This window comes from Prionailurus bengalensis, chromosome A2, assembly GCF_016509475.1.
Source record: "Prionailurus bengalensis isolate Pbe53 chromosome A2, Fcat_Pben_1.1_paternal_pri, whole genome shotgun sequence".
Classification (NCBI taxonomy): domain Eukaryota; kingdom Metazoa; phylum Chordata; class Mammalia; order Carnivora; family Felidae; genus Prionailurus; species Prionailurus bengalensis.
The window spans coordinates 116,340,430-116,359,948 of NC_057348.1; the positions used below are offsets into that span (position 1 = coordinate 116,340,430).

At 40.5% G+C, this 19,519-nt stretch overlaps 1 protein-coding gene across 6 annotated transcripts in view; it reads right to left on the reverse strand.

The window, feature by feature from the left end:
• OSBPL3 (oxysterol binding protein like 3) overlaps positions 1-19,519 on the reverse strand; it is a 179,300-nt gene that overhangs the window by 25,915 nt on the left and 133,866 nt on the right. For all 6 annotated transcript variants that reach the window (XM_043589106.1, XM_043589109.1, XM_043589108.1 and 3 more), the window contains 4 exons: positions 12,264-12,398; positions 11,254-11,347; positions 7,369-7,619; positions 4,535-4,672 (listed from right to left, as the gene is read on the reverse strand). In XM_043589106.1, coding sequence (XP_043445041.1) covers positions 4,535-4,672; positions 7,369-7,619; positions 11,254-11,347; positions 12,264-12,398 — 618 coding nt within the window. The remainder of the gene's footprint in view (positions 1-4,534; positions 4,673-7,368; positions 7,620-11,253; positions 11,348-12,263; positions 12,399-19,519) is intronic.

The following is a 19,519-nucleotide window of genomic DNA, read 5'->3' on the forward strand; positions in this document are numbered from 1 at the left end:
TGAATTTCCTTTCTGATAACGTCTTTAAATAAGATGCCACTTTAATCAGTAGTAACTAACTCTGCCTACTAGTAGATCAAAGAACCACTGAGGGGTGACGGGCTGGGAGAGAAGTGATAGGAGTGGTATTTATAAGTCTGTCCAAGAATATATGTTCGGGGTTCTCTTGATGAGTAACCGAAAAGCAAGAAGGGCTGAGGCTGGAGATCAAAGGAAAAAATACTTCATTTGAACCTGTTACATTTTAGTAACCTTCAAAAACTCCATTCAGCTTTTCTGTCACGAACTCTCAACAGTACATGGCTGGGGGAGGAGGGTCCGGGGGGGTGGGATAAATGGTAAAAATGACTCGAACAGTGATCGGATAGCTGAAGTTCCAGATAATCAGGGATAGCTACTTTTAGGTAATAGCTTAACTGCATATCCTTTAGATACCAAACCTCTCCCAAAGGTATAAAAAGAGAAGCAAAGTTAACTGAAACAAGTTTTCTGACCTGTCCAGTCCCTGATGAAGCCCTGAGCCAGCTTGCTAGCCCTTTGCCAGGCAGCAGGGGAACTGAGTAAGGAAGAACCTACCAGCAGGATGCTTGGTCCCTGAGGAGAAAAAGGGGGAATTCAAAAAGGACTTCAGAAAAAGGAAGTCATTTTTGAATTCCCCTTTCTCTGAGCTTATTTAGACAACCGAGGCTGAATCACATTTCTTGGCACAAAGCAAACTCCTCCCCAGAGAAGGTAGAACTGCCAGGGGTTAGAACACAGGACAGGAATGTTTATGACTTACTCCTGAATGTTGCTCATTCACAAAGACCACTCCCCAGACCACAGTGGGAGCTGGGAACAAAGTCCTATGTGGGTTTGGAGGATGAAAGGTGTAAGTGACAATGGCAGGCAAAGTCCCAGAGTCTGATCGGCGCACATAATGCTCTATTCCCATTGGTAGCCAATGGCCTTGGCAGCTCTGAGTAACTACACTTACAAGAGACTCCAAGAAAGGTGAGGCAGGGAGGCCACCGGAATGGAAACATTCCAACATTTCTGGTGCAGGGCACTGGGAGATGCTAATGTTCCAGGCCTCCGTCTTCTTGCCTAGAATTGATCCTCACCTCATCTGCCACACAGCGGGTACTTTGAAGATCAAATAAGATCCTGCACAAGTCCGAAAAGCATAAAGCACTCCGCAAACCTAACAGTTCATTTTTCTGAGGAAAATGTGAATAGCAAATGCTTTCTCTAGTTTCTGACCCCATGAGTCATTTTCATATTGCATTTGGGGGTTGCTTAGGTGAGGAACAATACAGAGGAGCAAGCTGTGATGCAGCCAAACTCTGCGAAGTAGCAATTACTTCAAATTTTTTGGCCTCTGACTGCGTCGAACATCCATACCCCCAACCAAACCACAAAGCAACAACATCCAAAGGCTTCCGGAAAAGGACAGACACTGCTTTTCAAATCTAGAAAACTCAGTGGAAGAGCTGAGTTACCCTAGTTTCCTTCCAGGTCCTTTCACTTGGATACATGGTTTCTATCAAGGTCCTTGTTAGAATAAACTTCCACCCTAAAATACTCATTTGGAGGTCCTACCCAGTTTATTAATCATTCGGTAAACCCTACTCACTGTGGAGAGGTGTAATAAAGCAAAGAAGGCCCCAAACTCTGAAAGCTGACCTATTATCACACGTATATAATGCATGACGGTAGAGTCACGCTGTCTCCATAAAGGGAGACTGTCTCCTAGGCCGGAAGCAGAAAGGGCCATCCTGGCAGGTGCCGGCATGAGACACAACAAACACCCTGGCACGCTCTTTAGATGTGTTAAGTTAGGTCTTCTTGCACAACGGGTCAGCTGGTCATCATAAGTAAGGGTGAGAGGGGGAGTGCAGGAGGCTGAACTGAAGAGTCTCCTGGTGGCCCGGAAAAGGAGCCCTGGACAAAACCCTTTCCACTCCTGGGGCAACGGGCAGCGGAGCACATCAAATTCCACAGCCACCTCCCCTTCTTATTGTACACTTACCTGGTGATTAAATTCCGGGTTCCAAGTGATCTGTTTATGGCGAAAGTATGCTGGGTCATGCGACCAAGGCCCTCTGGTCCCCATAAGAGGTCTATTTTTTTTTATAGTAAATGCATAGAACAGCACTCTTGTTTATATATCAGTTTCCTAAAGGATTAGCTAGAGTGAGTCTGTGCCTGAAAGACTCATCCATTCTTGGGTATCTGAGGCCATAGGCTAAATTCCAGACGGGTGAAGTGGCTCCATCATGAGCAGGACTGCTGGTGCTACCATAGGGACGTCAGCTGTGAGGACTCCCGGCCGCCTCGTGGCTGACTTTCTGTCAGAGACTCGCCAGTGACAGGGTGCCCTCTTCAAACCATTTGAATTAGTGGAATAGATACAGTATATCTTATTTACTATTCTTGACACTGCATATTAGAAAGCACTTTAAAAGTTGCCTCTAAATATGAGAGCAATAACCACGTGCTGAACGTTTACCGTCTTCAGTGCAAGTATTTTATATCTCAGTGTATTATTTCACTAGAGCCTTACTGCGACCTATGAGTCGCAGCTAAGCACAATCATTCCTATTTTATAAAGACACTACTGAGGCTCAGAAAGTTGAAGTAGCTCATACAAGGCCACACACAGAGCATGTGGTGGGGTTAGGGTTGGAAAGCGGGTCTACGTTACATTGAGCACACCTTCTGCTACTAACAATGACTAAATGTCTTTCTTGCTTATTTCTTTGGGATCCATTTCATGGAACCGAAGACTAAGTTATGTAATGCTCTTTCTGTCTTTGTGCCCATGTGCCCAGGAGCTCTGCTTTCTCTCTCCATGGCACCACTGGAGGTACACAAGCAGATCTGGAATTTGGCCCTGCCCTGTCAGGGGCTCATGGGATTGAAGCTCAGCTTTACACCAGCTCACGTTACTAACTCTTTCCTTATACCACTCATCCTGTCCTGATTGTCTGCTGTAGTCCGGGCTATTTTTGGCCTTTATTTTTTCGCATGAACGCATATAATGCCATGGTAACCAAATTATATTTTCATTTATTCTCATTCCATTTTAGCATTAGTATTTAAATAACCCAGTTGAATCTGAATCTAATTATCTTACCCTTTTAACTACTGATTTAACCCCCCGCATCCCCAATATCAGTGTTTAATTTCCTGTTTTAGCTTCTAACTGGCAATCTACTAAAGATGTGCTGTGGGATTATTGTATATTCATTCTCCTTTGGGTTTCAGAGAACACTGCTTGTAATTTCTAGTTGAGACAAGCACCATACTCTTAAGTCTGTCAGCTATACCAGCTTTCCTTTCCTACCCCCCAAATGCAAATCCACTGATAAAGGGGGCAGCAAGACAACAGGAAGGAAAGCAATATTCTAGCAAAAATCCACCCATTTTTCCTCAGTTTTCTAAGAACTGGGAGGAGAGAAACGTAGTGAAGCAACTGTGTTTCATGTTCCTGGGCTAACATTTAGGGACATACAGAGGGCAGACGTGTCCAGTCGCTGTCATAAGCAGGGGTGAGAGGATTATTTTTTATTATCTGTATCAATGCATCCTATCTTAGCGAAATAATTCCATATTGACAGATCCTTGAGAGGTTCCCAATATTCCGCTATTACCAACTACACTGTCATAATAACGACAGCAGACACTCATCTAAGGCTTTATACTCCATGTATCAGACACCGTTCCGAGTGCATTGTAGAGAGTATCTCATTTAACTGTCACAAAGCCGTCTGAGGTCTGCACCACTGTTACTATTTCCACTTTAAGGAGGAAACTGAAGCTAAGTAATTTGCGCTGGGTTACAAACAAACCTGTTGAGAGCTAGAGCTGAGATTTGAACCTAGGCCAGCACCAGAGACCCTGCTCTTTGTTCCTAAAAATTATTACCTGCTAATGCTTAGGTGGGCAAGTCTCATGGAACCTCAAGGAACTCAGGCTACATAAGTATAAAGTATGTCCATCCATTACAGGAAGACCGACACTGACCCCAGCCCCCAGCCCACTGCAGTCTCCCCACACCTGGAACAAGGCTGGATATGTGTGACATGCTCGGGAAAGATTCAGTGATTAAATAAATATATGAATGAATGGTTCCTCTTAAATGGAATCAAGAATAATGCTGTTATTTGATGCTATCCATTCTGATGGGGGCATTCATCCTCTAGAAGGACAATGTCAATGAGTAAGGGGGCATCTTACTTTAAACCTTAAATCACAGTTTGAAAAGTTGCCTCACTATGACTTTACACAAAGGGTGCTGTTGACGCCTGTGGTCAAAGGCTCGCTCAGCATTGCTAGTACCTTCATGTGCCTGGGGGCAACTAGGTTTCAGGTGAAGGGAAGTTCCTTCTCTTTATGTGTAAAAGCACTGTAATTATCTAAGTTGCTTAAAGCCAGCGAAAAGTGGACAATAAATATTTCAAAAGCAGATGTAATAGAAAGCGTAAGCGACTCCTCTAGCACCAGTGGACGAAAAGGGTGTACATAACAAACAGAAAGGGTACATATCCACCTGCTCTGAGAAAAACCGGAAGCCTTTGTCCTCGCGGATACACTCATAGGTTTCTCCAAGAACAGGATTGAAGGGTTTGCTCCCAGCTCGGAAATAGCTAGATGCATATGCTGATACAGCAAAGGCTGCCACGTACACCTGAGGAGAAGGAAGAAAGAACTTTATTATTTCTTGGTGTCCAAGAAATCGTTTTACAAACACATGAAGAAAATAAAACCTTTATTTCTCTCTTTATGGTTTGTTTTGGAAAGCCAACAATTTGTCTCTGGTTTAGAGACCACCAAACTAACTTTGGCTTAAAGTTGCAGGTTTAAATAATGTCCATCTTGGCCTAGAGACCAGTGAAGCAAACATTTTCAAACTGTCCATCTGTTCTGATGCCTAAAAAGAGGCTTTCAAGAGGATGATATTTATCAAGGGATCTACCCTGTTTTTGAGCTGTTAAGTTCAGTACCTCTAAACCTGACGAAATCTGAGAATCCTGATTTTCAGGAAGGAGAAAGAAGAAGAGCATAAAAAAAGCCAAACTTCCCCAAATCCAGGAACAAGCAACCCTTCCTAATTTGATACTGTAGAAACCTACAAACTCATTTTGACAAAAGAAAATCTGTGAGAGTAATTCCCTGTCTGGGTAACAAGTCCCAGGACAGGGCACAGTGCCTTTAAAAGTGTCTTGCTTTCTGGGAGGAAAAATGAAAAATCAAAAGATAAAGGAAGGAAAAAACTATAGGTAAACATGAAATAAGCACTCACTGTGAGGCTGTCACCATCAAGTTCTCCTTTTGGGGCATCAAGGAGATGCGTTATTCTTTTTGCCTTTTTTGGCGAGGGGTGGGGTGCAGAAATTGAACCTAGTTAACAATCTCAATGTCTCCTCTTCCCAGTACATTTCATGAGGTTTCTTATATTGTGTGTTGGGGGTGGGGGTGGGGGGGGAGGAAGCTGAGTGTCTTTCACTAGTCATATAACTTTTCTTAAGCCTTCTGCAATAGGACCCACCTTAACCACTCACACTACAGAATACTGCAGAGCATCTGGTTAGCTTATAAAAACTCAGTTCAGGAGGCTCAAAATTCTGTCTTTGTTCTCAAAGTCCGGGTATCTGCTCTTCTCTTTGCTTCCCCATATGTGTTCTACTGGCTGAAGAAAGTTCACACTGCCTCTCTGGAATGTTGGATCGACCCTGAATCACCTTCACAATTTAAAATGTGACAACATTTATGACAGAAGCTGGTGTCATCCATAATGCTGGGTCGGGGGAGAAGTGGGGGAGGGAACAGGCACAATGAAGCATATTCCTTTGAGGCAACATGAGAGAGAATCTATTCAGGGGCATGAGCTGACCTGCAGGGCAGTAAACAACCCAGGGACAGGGTTGCTGCACAATGCCTTCCTGCACTTTCCCTTCCAGATGCATTGTACTTGAATGCAAAGCCTTCCCTCAAACTCCTTCTCAAGGTCAATTCCACCAATCAATCAGCTGACATCCTAAGGGGCTCTCAATCACCACAAGAATGAAACACCTTGAAGAATATTTTCATCTTCAAAGCCAATCTTTTCTTTAAAGAAAAGAGCTGTCCACGAATGTTGACTTTTCACACTTGCTTTAGAAGCTACTTGCCTCCCTTTGTTCAGCAGAAATTCTCTGGGAAAGGGTAACAAAGAAGATAAAACACACACACACACACACACACACACACACACACACACACACACAGCTTGTTATTTTCTCTCTTGCTCTTATTATCATTAGGATCAAGAAAGTCTCTTTGATGGAGAAGTCCCTGGAGACTGTGGACCTGCAGCGGGATGTCTCTTTCATCCATAGTTAGATTTCCCCTTCATCTTCAAATCACTAAAATAATGAAGTTTTAATGAGGGTCAAAACTAGGGACTGCTTAGAATTTAGAAAAGAATGGTGTCCTCCATCAGTGAGAGGATGACTTAGGGTTAGGTCCATGAAGCCCAGGGGGTGTGCAGACTCCGATATGGCCCATCAGTAAATGCCCAGGACAGAGACTCTGCATTTGGGGGAAGACACTGAAGTCCCAGCCTCCCATTCAAACAATGACCTTACTGTGGAGCAGGTAACATATGAGGGAGCAAAAAGAGGGAAGAATACTCATTTTCAAAGAACAAATTCAGCTGGTCACAGAAAGGGCTGATTTGGCCATCATCTTATAACCATGGTCCCCTTATCTCCACCCCATAAGACAGGAGAAGGATGTGAATCACACCACTAAGTGTTTCTAGGCTCTAAGTAGAGCTTTAAAAAAAAAACAAAAACTTACTCTACAGAATACGAGTGGGGGTGGAACAATAATCTTTCTTACGTAAAAACCTCGAATGTTATTTTTCAAAAATCTAGTTGCTAGTGGGACAACTCCCAAAATAAAAACATTCTCAAGGGAAATTTACCCTGGAAAAGAAAAACAGCACAAGAAATTAAATTCTGTCCACCCGGGATAGTAAAAATAAACACACAGACAGCCCTCAAGACAATGTTTTACAGCCAGGCATAACAGAACCATCACTTGGAAGGTTCTGGAGAAAAAGGAAGCGTAAAACCACAGAGCAGAACTACCCACAGGCACCAACTGTCACAGAGAAGCTCCCCCACATGGCAAATCCTATCGAGGTGACTGAAAATAACCAGGCACAGGGGAACTAGATGTTGGTGAGAAATGAACCAATTTCAAGGATAATCCAAACGAAAACCAGAGGAGCCGGGGAGCTCTGACCCTGCCCGTCTTAGCTTTGCCGGGCCCCCCGCGAGGGGCCGGCTGACTCCGGAGCAGGGGCCAGACAGCACAGCTGGAAGAGTGACTCCTCACCATCCTTTCCAAGGCGCTGGGGACTTGTGCGGCCTTGTCCAGAAGCTCGCTGTACTCCAGCTCCTCGCAGAGCCGCTGCAGGGTGTTCAGCGGCTCGTTCAGCTCCACCGGCATGGCCACCTTGGACAAGTCCTTCCCTATGTTGTTCCTCAGGATGTTCCACAGGCTGATGTTACTGGCGTTGGGACACGGAGCTGGCAAGCAACTTCTTCTTTTGGACTTTGCGTCCCCACCGCTTTCAAGCACAGGCCCTGAAAGGGACATCAGCCTCACTGTCTCTAGAAGACTTTTCATTTTATTATTTAGGTAAAATCAAACAAACTAACAAACAAAAAAAACGAAACCGTGAATAAAACCCGACCCGACAAGTACTCAAGTTTACTATTAATCTCAGTTATCTGGAATATGACCGAATGTCAGAAAATAAAAAGAATTCTGCACGGCTAAATGAAGTACCCAAAATTACACGCACTAAAACTCACGGAGTTTATTTGCAAGGGAAGTCTTCAAGTTCCTGCTCAGACGTTAGTGACTCACCGCTTACATACACTTATGATAAAACTGAAAACTAGATTTCTGTGCTCACAGCAGTTTACTATTTATACCTTTAAACTCTTTAAATTTTTAAAAAGCACTTGAAACCCTGCTTAACAACACTTTTAAGCTCTTTTTAAAAAATCACGTCCAATTCTGATAAAAAAACAATTGTGCTTACTACAGAAAAATGATAAGGGAAATAACAGTCGTCCATTATCCCACTACCTGCATATAATAGCTGTTTATGTTTTGGAGTGTTTTCATGTAGCATTTTCTCCATCCATATAGCTCATACAGCACATCTAGTTTTATGTTCTGCTTATTAACGTAACTATTTCTCCATGCTATTCAAAATTCTTCCAAAATATCATTTGTAATGACTGTAAAAAAAAAAAATTCCATGCTATAGATATGCCATAATCGACTGAATCATTCATCTACTGTTGGACTTTTAGATTTGTTTCAGTGTTTTGCTATGATGCAAAAAAAAAAAAAGTATTCAATATTTATATTCTTGATATTTGATTATATCTCTGAGTATTTGCTTAGGATATATAGACATGGAATTGCTATGTCAAAGACTATAAACATTTTTAGACATTTGATTCAGATGATCAGATGGCTCCTCAAAAAAGGTACATCGATTTCCCATTTATCAACAGCATATGTGTATCTATCTCCTGAGGCCTTTTCAGGCTTGTCATCATTCATGTTGAATTTTTGGCAAATTGTTGGGTGGACGGTGTTATTTCCTTGCTGTAACTTGCATTAAAAAATTCCTAGTAATTCTTTCATGAATATTTCTTCTTTTCTGAATCATCTGTTTTCCTATTTACATATTAAGGCATAAATTTTTTGTTTTTATATTTGTTTTACAATCAAATCCCCATTTGACACTGATCTTTAAGTTTGGTCCATGTGGTTAGCTGACACATAAAACACTTACACTTTAGGTATTTACATCTATCAATCTTTTCCTCTGTAACAACTTCCATTGACTCAGGCTCTGAAATTCTTTTCCCATGCCAGCTGAGCCTATTTTCAAATAAAAGCTTTTGCATTACACCAACACATGAGAAACAGGCATTTTATTTCTACATATTTATTTATTTAAAATGTTTAACATTTACTCATTATAAAGCCAATCACTCTGAATAAAGAGGTTGCTTTGAGGAACAGAAAAGTATGAAACTGGGGTCACACTTTATAGTCTCATGTTAATCTAAGCATCCAATTAATTGTTGAATTGGTGTAAGCAAAAGTCTGATTTACCCAAGTAAACAGCTGCAAATGATGGTAGTTTTTAAAAACAGTTTTCCATGTAATCTCAAAATATTTCTTTGATTCTGCTAATCCAGATTTTGAAACAACACTAGATGAGTGACTACTACCAGTGAATGAATAATACCTATCTAGCAAGTCTTCAAGCATTTTACATATATTATCTATTTTTACATATACTTTACATACATTATCTCTTAAGTAACTTGCACTAGAACACATAACCAGTGAGTGCAGAGCTGAGGTTAACCAAGGAAGTCCGGTCATGAATCTATATTCCTAACCCCTGAACCTCCCACAGCACCCATCATGGTGATAGATCCCAATATTTGCCTCCTGATTTGGGGAGGAAGAAATTAACAGGAATCACTCTAACTATCTAGCATTTACTATAGGTTCAGAGAAACTCTAACATCATAAATTATCAAGAACTTGATCCAATCCCTATTTCCTTTTGTAGGCAAAGCTGTGTCGTATGATGCTAAGGTTAGGTCTACATCCAATCTTTTCAGTAGAGTACTGATGTTTAGAAATCTAATCTTCCACAGAGACAGTTAAACTGAAGGACACCTATTTTGCCTCCAAATTCTGCTGACGAAGAAAGCTGGGTTTGGCCCAGTGTTTGTTGAAGCCAAGGCAATGCACTGATCACCATTCCAGCCAAATGGCTGTGGAATAAGATAGAACCAGCTTTGACTTCTATGCTTTTCCTGGCTGATGTGACCTCAGCACAGCTGGAGTCTTAGGGCAAGTCTTCTGTTTCTAACCTTGACCTCTGAACCCTCTATTCCTGTGCTCCCCTTGGCCCCTCCCTCAGGCCTCAAAGAGAAAAAGACTTCAACATTTGTCCATCTTCCTCATCCATAGTGGGAGTGCCATTTTAGCGTGTGTGCTGTTTGTCAAGGGGATGTGATGTTTCTTGATTTCTCTTTCAATCCACCTCCTTGTTTTTCTAGAAAAACAAGGAGCTCCTACATTATTGGTCTTCTCCTTTGAACCAATGGACTTTTCCACCAAAGTGTTCATCTCTCTGGAAATATTTCAAGCAAGATAGAGCAAAATGAGCATCAGACTTCTAGCAGATATGATGCTAAAAGGATGTACTTCCAGAAAATGGTAAAATTACCTGCCTTTTTTGTGGTCCCCAAAGTGTAGGCTCTTTGGCATTCATATAACAATTCATCATCATATTTCACACATACTTTCTGAACTGGGAAGCACTAAAATACAAAAAGCCTCGACATGGTCCCTATCCTCTGGGTAGATATGAAAATAGGTGGTGCTCTGGGTACCCAGTATGTGGCAGAGGCCAACCTGGAGACCCCGAGGCACACTGAGTACCAAGACTGGGAATGTCTGATGCTACAGGACCCATGCAGAAAACTGTCCAATGGGCCAATTCTTCTTAAGCACATTTTCTGAAACAGACTTCAGTATGCTTACTGAACTCCTAAATCAGAGCTGTTTGGGGATAGGCAGACACTCTAGGTACCCCACAATGCAAACTAACATTTCCTCAGCATCGTTTTGCTCTTGGGATCAAACAGTAATAAAGGGATGTCTTAGATACCCTGACGGCCCATCCCCCCCTTCTAGGAGGTAGCCATTTGTTACTTTTAAATGTGTTATCTTAAAGAATCGGAGGTTGAATTACCACTTAGATCAGGTGTTCTTATTACATAAGCCTTACAGAATTCCTAAAGCATGAAAACCACTAGATATCTAAAGGCAAAAAGCTATATTGTAATGTGCTTGCTGAGAGAATGTTTGACCATATTAGGGGTATCTATTGCACTAATTTTTGGTATTTATATGATAACTGGTATACCCTTACTTTATAAAATCAAACTTTTCATGGGCAGACAAATTTATTTGAATGAATATATATTTCACATGTCAGTGCTGATTCCCCACCTAGATTATATAAACCTCAAGGATGGGGACCATGTCTTAATTTTCTTATATAAAACATGTTACAGTTCTATACCTGCAGAAGATACTCTATTAATGCTTATTAGTATTCACTGAAGATGCAATCTTTCAGAAATCAAATAATTTAAATCTTACCCAAGGTCTGTCTCTCATTATCTAAATCATTACTGAGATTGTCTAAGGAAAGGTTATCACTTATGTCACTGACATAGGAGTCATCCTCAGAAATCTATGGGAAAAGAAAAAGACATTTGAGTAAGAATAAACAAACCAGATTTTCGTTAAACCTTTACTCCAAATCATCAAACATTTTGAATCCCATGTTAAAAACCTACAGAAATAATTTTGGATTACTTTCATAGAGGTCCAAATGCCAGTCTGCCTGAAAGCTGTTCACGGCAAACACCTGTTATTAAAATTTTTATACTTTCTTGAGCAGTTATCACAAAGAAAACACTCAAGATCTTAGTTATTACAAAAAATTCTTATTATTTCAGACTGCACTTTCAGAATTTGCTAGTGTTTGCACAGAATAATTACAATTTGTCTTTCAACTATTTGTGGGGAAAAAAAAGGATCTTCCATGGAAATTAAATAAGATTAGTACTTCTATATGAAAGGTGTAAAATCATCAATTCACATTTTCACAGAGCAATGCCAACTATGATACTTGCTTATTTAGGAAAGTATGATTTTTATGCATCAATATAAAACTGTATTATTATATATTATAAATTAATTATTATAATAGCCATATTAAAATAATTATAGTAAAATAATTGCATGTTATAAATTAATATTGGTCAAATTCAGTGATTAAAAAAATAAGATACTAATTTCCAACCCTGTAGTAGAAATATTACATTATGAAATAGCTAATAGTCAAAATCATTAGCCACTAATTGAAAAGAGGTATAACAAATCAAGAAACAGAAGTGAGGAAGTACCCAACACCTTCTACTTTTGCAACCTTTTCCCTGAGGTCTTGTATCTTTTCGTGTTTTCTGGGGGGGGGGGGGGGGGGGGGGTGAGAAGATCCTCAGAATGCAACGGCAGAAACAGCCCACTGAGTTTAGCATTTCTAAACAAATGAGTAAAGCAACAAAAGAGATTTTGAGGCACGTAACTGAAAACAGTGCTCAAACCTCATTTTCTGAAGAGCTTGGAGATAACAGAACTTCCTGTGCATCAAAAAACTCTGAAAGGGAGTCAGTGATGGAGAGTCTACTTTCATTGGAAAGCTGATGGACCAGAGCTCGGTTGTCATCTCTGGAGTTTTCCTATTTGAAACACAAACACAAAAATGCATATAATTAGAAACAGTCTCAAGAGAAGCAAAAATAAACAACTGATTTCGCTGCATGATACACAAGGTCACAGGCACATGCAAACAAGCAGCTCAAAGCAGAGGTCAGCTCCAAAGTCAAGGAGAAGCAAGCCTCACACAAAACAAAATGAAAAACAAAAGTGTCCCCCACACGGACACCTCACTTTATAGGCACTATCCCTGCTTAGGCACCTGCAACAAATCTCAAAGCAAAAAGAAACTGTCCAAGGTCAGTCTCGGTTCCAGTTAAGAGGGGGAAAATTCTAACACTCTCTGAATCATATCCTCTTATTCTCTCTCTACCACTGCAGGATGTTTCTTTTCATCCTAAAATTTCCTCTGAATTGTGCTCAATGTATGTCCTTGCGTGGCTGATTTGCAGCCACAATGCCTTTTTCTGCCTCCACGCTTTCCCAGAAGCCAATATGCTGTTCTTGAGGCGTCCCTTGACAAATACACGGCGTGTTTTGGTCCAGAAGTGCCCCTGGTGGCAGATCATTCATTATTCATGGATGAATGAGATAAATTCTCTTTGTCTCTCTCCAACCACAAATGACTCTGAGAGGGATGGAAACTCCCAATCCCCTTTATAAACCTCTCTACAAACAACATAATGGGGTATCATGATTTTTCCATCTTGCATGGCCCTCCCTTCCCTACTTCACTGGGTCTAAACTTCCCCGCGGGGAAGGTCCTAAATACTTTGTTTGGAAATGTGCATTCTATTCAATTTGCAAGTGAAAATTTAATACAACTCAACAAATTGAGCAACTGCTTTATGCTGGCTTTGGAGAGACATAAGGATGCACTGGCCTGAAAGAGTGGCGCAAAGAATGCACTCAGCACATGAGACCAAGACTGTAGAAGAGAGGGTACTACAGAAGGGAAGAGGAAGGTGAGGCTGATTCTATTTCGGGCTTTGGTTTGGAGGGAGAGGTGACACCTTGAGGAATGTTCCCCAGTCTAAATTCCTTCAATTCAGAGAAGATTGTTGCCCTGAACTTCCCTACAGTTCACAATTCTCACGGGGCTGATAAAGGAACAGCTTCTGCATCACATGTATGTCATAAAGGAGTCTCAGAATATTTGGAGAGCAAAAGTTACAGCAGATTATGTCCTTTCCAGAAGTTTTATGAGTTCAGGATACGCTCTTCGGTCTCATAAACAAATTATATCCAAGATGGGGATGCGATAACAGAAGGACCATAGCAGATTTTTATAATTAGTAAAGGACAAGTGGTCCCTTTATGAAATGTTTACTTCAGGAACACATTTAAATGGGTACCCCTTCCTCTTGGATTCTTCCTACGTAAGACACCTGGTTATTCAAAGGTCTTACCCATTTTAATACCCATAAAGCCTTGAGAAAAGCAGGCTTCTTTTCTGCCCTGACAAAGAGACCACATTGGGCTCTATAAACAAGTGCCATAGCTGTCACCTTCAAGGGAAAGGAATGTCTCCTCAAAACAGGAGACACCATAGTGAATGACTGAGCGCCTTTAATGCTCACTGAAACAGCAGAATCTTCCTGTGTCTTTTGGTGTGTCGCTGCCACATAAGACTCTAATGATTTATTTACTTGTTCTGTTCATTAATTCATTACTAGTCGCTCCTGCTCTCTATCTTCCTTCTCCTAGTTGGATGGATCAGAAGGATTTCTTGGCTCACCAGCAATGAAAATAATATACCTAACGCTAGCCCCTTCTGACGTTCTACCTCCAGAAACGTCCTATCAATACCCACTGAAAAAAAAAAAAAAAAAACTCAATGGGGCTGCAGCAGCCCCAAGCCTCAGCATACTACCTTACACACACAGGACCGCACTTGTTACATATCAACCTGCTCGGTTCACTTCAACAATTTCCCCACGAGGTTGGAAGGCCTCCATGGTTGTCTATCATTTTTTTTAAATCAACAAAGATAAACAGAAAAAAAGGGAAGGAAGGGAACACTCATAATCCTATCACACTAAAACTACTATAAGCATTTTTTAAGGAAATATAAACTATTATTATTTTTTAAATTTTTTAAATTTTAATTTTTAAATTTACATCCAAATTAGTTAGCATACAGTGCAACAATGATTTCAGGAGTAGATTCCTTAATGCCCCTTGCCCATTTAGCCCATTCCCCCTCCCACACCCCCTCCAGCAACCCTCAGTTTGTTCTCCATATTTAGGAGTCTCTTAGGTTTTGCCTCCCTCCCTGTTTTTATATTATTTTTGCTTCCCTTCCCTATGTTCATCTGTTCTGTATTTTAAAGTCCTCATATGAGTGAAGTCATATGATTATTTGTCTTTCTCTGACTGACCAATTTCACTTAGCATAATACCCTCCAGTTCTATCCACATGGTTGCAAATGGCAAGATTTCATTCTTTTTGATTGCCGAGTAATACTCCATTGTATATATACATACCACATCTTCTTCATCCATTCATCCATCGATGGACATTTGGGCTCTTCCCATCCTTTGGCTATTGTTGATAGTGCTGCTAGAAACATTGGGGTGCATGTGTCCCTTCGAAACAGCACACCTGTGTCCCTTGGATAAATACCTAGTAGTGCAACTGCTGGGTCGTAGGGTAGTTCTATTTTTAGTGTTTTGAGGAACCTCCATACTGTTTTCCAGAGTGGCTACACCAGTTTGCATCCCCACCAACAATGCAAAAGAGATCCTCTTTCTCCGCATCCTCGCCAACATCTGTTGTTGCCTGAGTTGTTAATGTTAGCCATTCTGACAGGTGTAAGATGGTATCTCATTGCGGCTAAAACCACTATAAGCATTTTGATACATTTCTCTCCCATCTTTTTTATACACATAGCTTTGCTTTAAAATAATTGTGTGTGTGTGTGTGTGTGTATATAAACTTATATAAATATATAAAACTGGGGGGCAAATGGAACTGAGTAGTGAACATGTTCCCCAGTCCATTGATTTATATATAATATATATTTATAAACTTTCCCTAAACAACACTGTACCATAGTCATTTTTTCAAAATTAACATTTATCTTGAGGATAAGATAACATGTTTAAAATGGAAAAAAAAGAAAAATGTAAATAAAATACCTATCACTTAAAGCCTCATTGCCCAGATGTGGCCCCTATTAACCTGTTGGTGTACTTTTTATTATTAAAACATGTGTGTGTGTGTGTGTGTGTGTGTGTGTGTGTGTGGTACGTATATGTGTATGCATGTATATGTATTATATAAAGATACAGATTTAAGTTTGAAAAACTAGATCACACTGTAGTCTTTATATAGTCTGCTATATTCATTTAACATTATATTACGAACTTTTTCCCAGGATGTTAGCTTCTTGAGACATTAACTTTAGTTCATAGATAATACTTTGTTATATATGTGTGTCACAAAGTGACACTTTTATGTATTAGAAATTAAGGGCATTTCCAAATTTGTAAAGATCATGAGCATGTTTGCAAATGTCTCTTGTAAACAATGAGATAATACTTGTATCTCACTATTTCTTAGAATCAGTCCTCAGAAGCAGAATTATTAAAAATGTTAGAGGTAATACATATATGATTTAATCACATTAACAAAAGAACCTCTGTTTTCTCTATATCTTTAAGGGCATAGAATACTATAATTTAGAAAAGCTGTATGTTAAACAAATTGTTGTAATTTGCACTTCTTTGTTAAGAATTAGGTCTAACATTTTTTTCTTAAAAAAAAAAAACAACCTATAGAGATGTTGACATTAGGGGAGGGTACATCAGGGTGGATGGGACCTCCCTCTGCATTTCTTTGCACTTTGTTGTGAATTTATAAGTATCACAAAGTCAAAAGTTTCAAAAGAACTGTATGTATTTGGGTTTTTTTGGTGAATTGGGTCCCTTTCTTCATTTGTTTATTGGGGTCTTAAGTTGCTTATTACTTATTAATTATTTACATATTAAAGACATTATCACCTAGTTAGCATTATCTAAGTCTGTCATTTTCACTGAAAATATTTTTCCTAGTTTATTATTTGTCTCTCATTTTTCCATATACACCATTTCTTTCCTAAAACAAAGGTCAGATCTAGTTAATGTGTCTTTTGCAATTTTTCTATTGCTCCCAAATTTAGACAGTCCTCCCTACTCTAGCCATTTGATAAATATTTACGTCAATGGATTTCAGTTTGAGTTTTTATATTTAACTCCAATTCACTTACAATTCATTTTAGTGTGCAATGTGAAGATTTAAAGTGCTCAGTCAAAAGATCGCCTTTGAGCTGTGCCAAACAAATTTGTTGAATGATCCATCTCCTGCCCATTGCTTTTTTTGTTGCTTTTATCATGTGTTTGTTTCTTTTATGTGAAATGGTATTTACGTCTGAGATAGTTTTTCAGTCCATTCTCACACCATCCCCAGCATATTTCCACTGCTGGCCTGGCACATTTCCTCAATATATAGCAGGTGTGATGTTATTGAGAAAACACTGTGCTTTGGGCTCACCAGATGTGGATTGACATCCCAGCCAGGTCTCTTATTAGCAGTGTGCCCTGGGGAAAGTTATTTAACCTCTCTGGTTTCCTTGTCGCTAAAATGAAACTACCATCACCTACCTTATAGAATTGTGGTTAGGTTTTCGTGAGTTAACGCATTCAAATGCACATGGAATAGAGCAAACAGATAGGCAATTGAAAGAACTAAATTCCCTGCTTCTCTTTCAGATGTATCTTTAAAGTTCTTGCCTACTTAAGCCTCTGAAATGGACTGTAGATTAAATAGAGTATTACCACCCAAAGTCACCTAGCCTTTCATTTGGAACCTAAAATAATATAAGAACTAATAAGCTGAAAGTATTAAATATTCACATTCAAAAAGATAAAATATGAGAACTTACTAGAATGTGGGAGTCATTTCGATGGGAGATGGGTAATCTGAGCAAGTCGAACGGAAGGGAAGGGAAGGGAAGGGAAGTACAGAAAACAGAGGGTCCTAGGTTGACCTCACTGTGGGGACTGCCATTCCTTAACAGATTGCTTGGGGTGTCTGTGAGCTACCTAAGAAAAATAAACAGGAATAGAATTTTTAAGCTCTTGGGGCGGCCACTTCCAGTCACTCTCTGGTTTCCTGAAGACAAGAATGGCTTTTCCATTTCTGGGAAAGTGAGCCTGAGTCACTCAGTGAAAAGCAGGATAAAACATGGAGAATATAAAATTACTGAAAGAGGAAACAGCAAGGACGACATGCCATCAATTCAAGACTTCAGTCTAGTGTGGCAAGTGTGAATTTGGGGGACACTACTGCTCCTCCTCCAGGACAGTTTACAGCATTTAAGCCTTCAGGTACATTCCTTGTGAGATCAGTTTAAAAACATGCATTTAAAAAAAAATTTTTTTTAACGTTTATTTATTTTTGAGACCAAGAGAGACAGAGCATGAACGGGGGAGGGTCAGAGAGAGGGAGACACAGAATCTGAAACAGGCTCCAGGCTCTGAGCTGTCAGCACAGAGCCCGGACGCGAGGATCGAACTCACGGAGCGCGAGATCATGACCTGAGCCGAAGTCGGCTGCTTAACCGACTGAGCCACCCAGGCGCCCCAAAACATGCATTTTGAAAAGACTGATTCTGGTTTCCTTTCCAAAACACAAATAGCCCCAAGCATGCACACTGAGCATAAGTACATAGAACCATAAATGAAGTGTCAACTTGCTTAAATAAATGTAGTTGGTGGAAATGCTATTTAAAAGGTAAGCACTGGGGCACCTGGGTGGCTCAGTCGGTTAAGCGCCCAACTTTAGCTCAGTCATGATCTCACGGTTCATGGTTTCCAGCCCCATGTCGGGATCTGTGTTGACAGCCCAGAGCCTGGAGCCTGCTTCAGATTCTCTGTCTCCCTCTGTCTCTGCCCCTCCCCTGCTCAAGCTCCATCTCTCAAAAATAAGTAAATGTGTAAAAAAAAATTTTTAAATAAAAATAAAAGGTAGGCATTGCCTCCCAATAGACATAGAAACCCCACAGAATGCCAGTGTTTGGTGGCAAAGAACACCCATGATGGCCAGTCGTGGAGACTGAGCCCTGCTTCAGCTACTGTGCAGATTCAAAAGAAAGCCCAACTGGGGAGCACATTTCTTTGCCCAGGCCTAAAATGAACGTCACCACAGGTCATGTTCGGGTGCCCAACTTTAAAGACCATTCAGTTCAGGTATGGGTTTTAAATGGCTGAGAAGATCTCTTGGTGGGGAGGGAGTATGTAGAGGAATGTCGTGGTCCACCACTGACACACACCTCAGAAGTAGCAGCAGGCCTGGGAGCCTCTGCAGAGAGAGGGTAGGTCCCTTGTCAGAGAAGAGGGTCCCCTTGGCGTGCGGCCACGTGACTATGGATGCCCCGGCCTCGCCCTCGGTGCTGACCAATTTCAACCCCTAGTCTTCTCATTGCCTGTACACATGGCTTCCCACAGAGTAAAGAACTATGTGGGGGTTTTGTTTTCTTTGAGGACAGGAAAAGGAGGAAGAGGGATTAAGCTTCAACGTTGGAAACTCCTTTTATTAATTTACAGACAACACTCACGTATACACACACACACACACACACGGACATACACCCCTTGTATATTACCTTCTTCCCCTTTTATTTCAAATGTGCTCAGTCCAATAGATTTGTTAATAAAAAATTTAGCAATTCTGAGACAGGCATATAAATATGATAGCTAAAAGCAGTTTTAGGCCTTATTATCCCTTTTTTACTTATTTTCTGAATAATCCATTTATATTTTTCTGCAGTTTCTCATTTTAAACCTTCAAAGAACATTTTGGATAAACATCCTGTCTTGAGAAAAGACATTTTTAACATACTATTAGTGGACCAAGACACTTCAACTGTAATACAATATTTTCTCCCTCAGAAAATACAGCTGTGCTTTTTGAAAGAAAAAAAAAATCACAGGAGACGGAGAAGGTAAAGCCACAAAGAAAGGGGAGGGGGTTCTCACAGAGGGAGCAAGGGATACTGGCAGGGAATTAAGATACCGTAGGGCAGAGAAAATTAGGTCTCTTCAGAAGTAGCAGGAGAAAATGTTTGTCTTTCCCCATTCCAGCAAAATCTAGTAATGATAC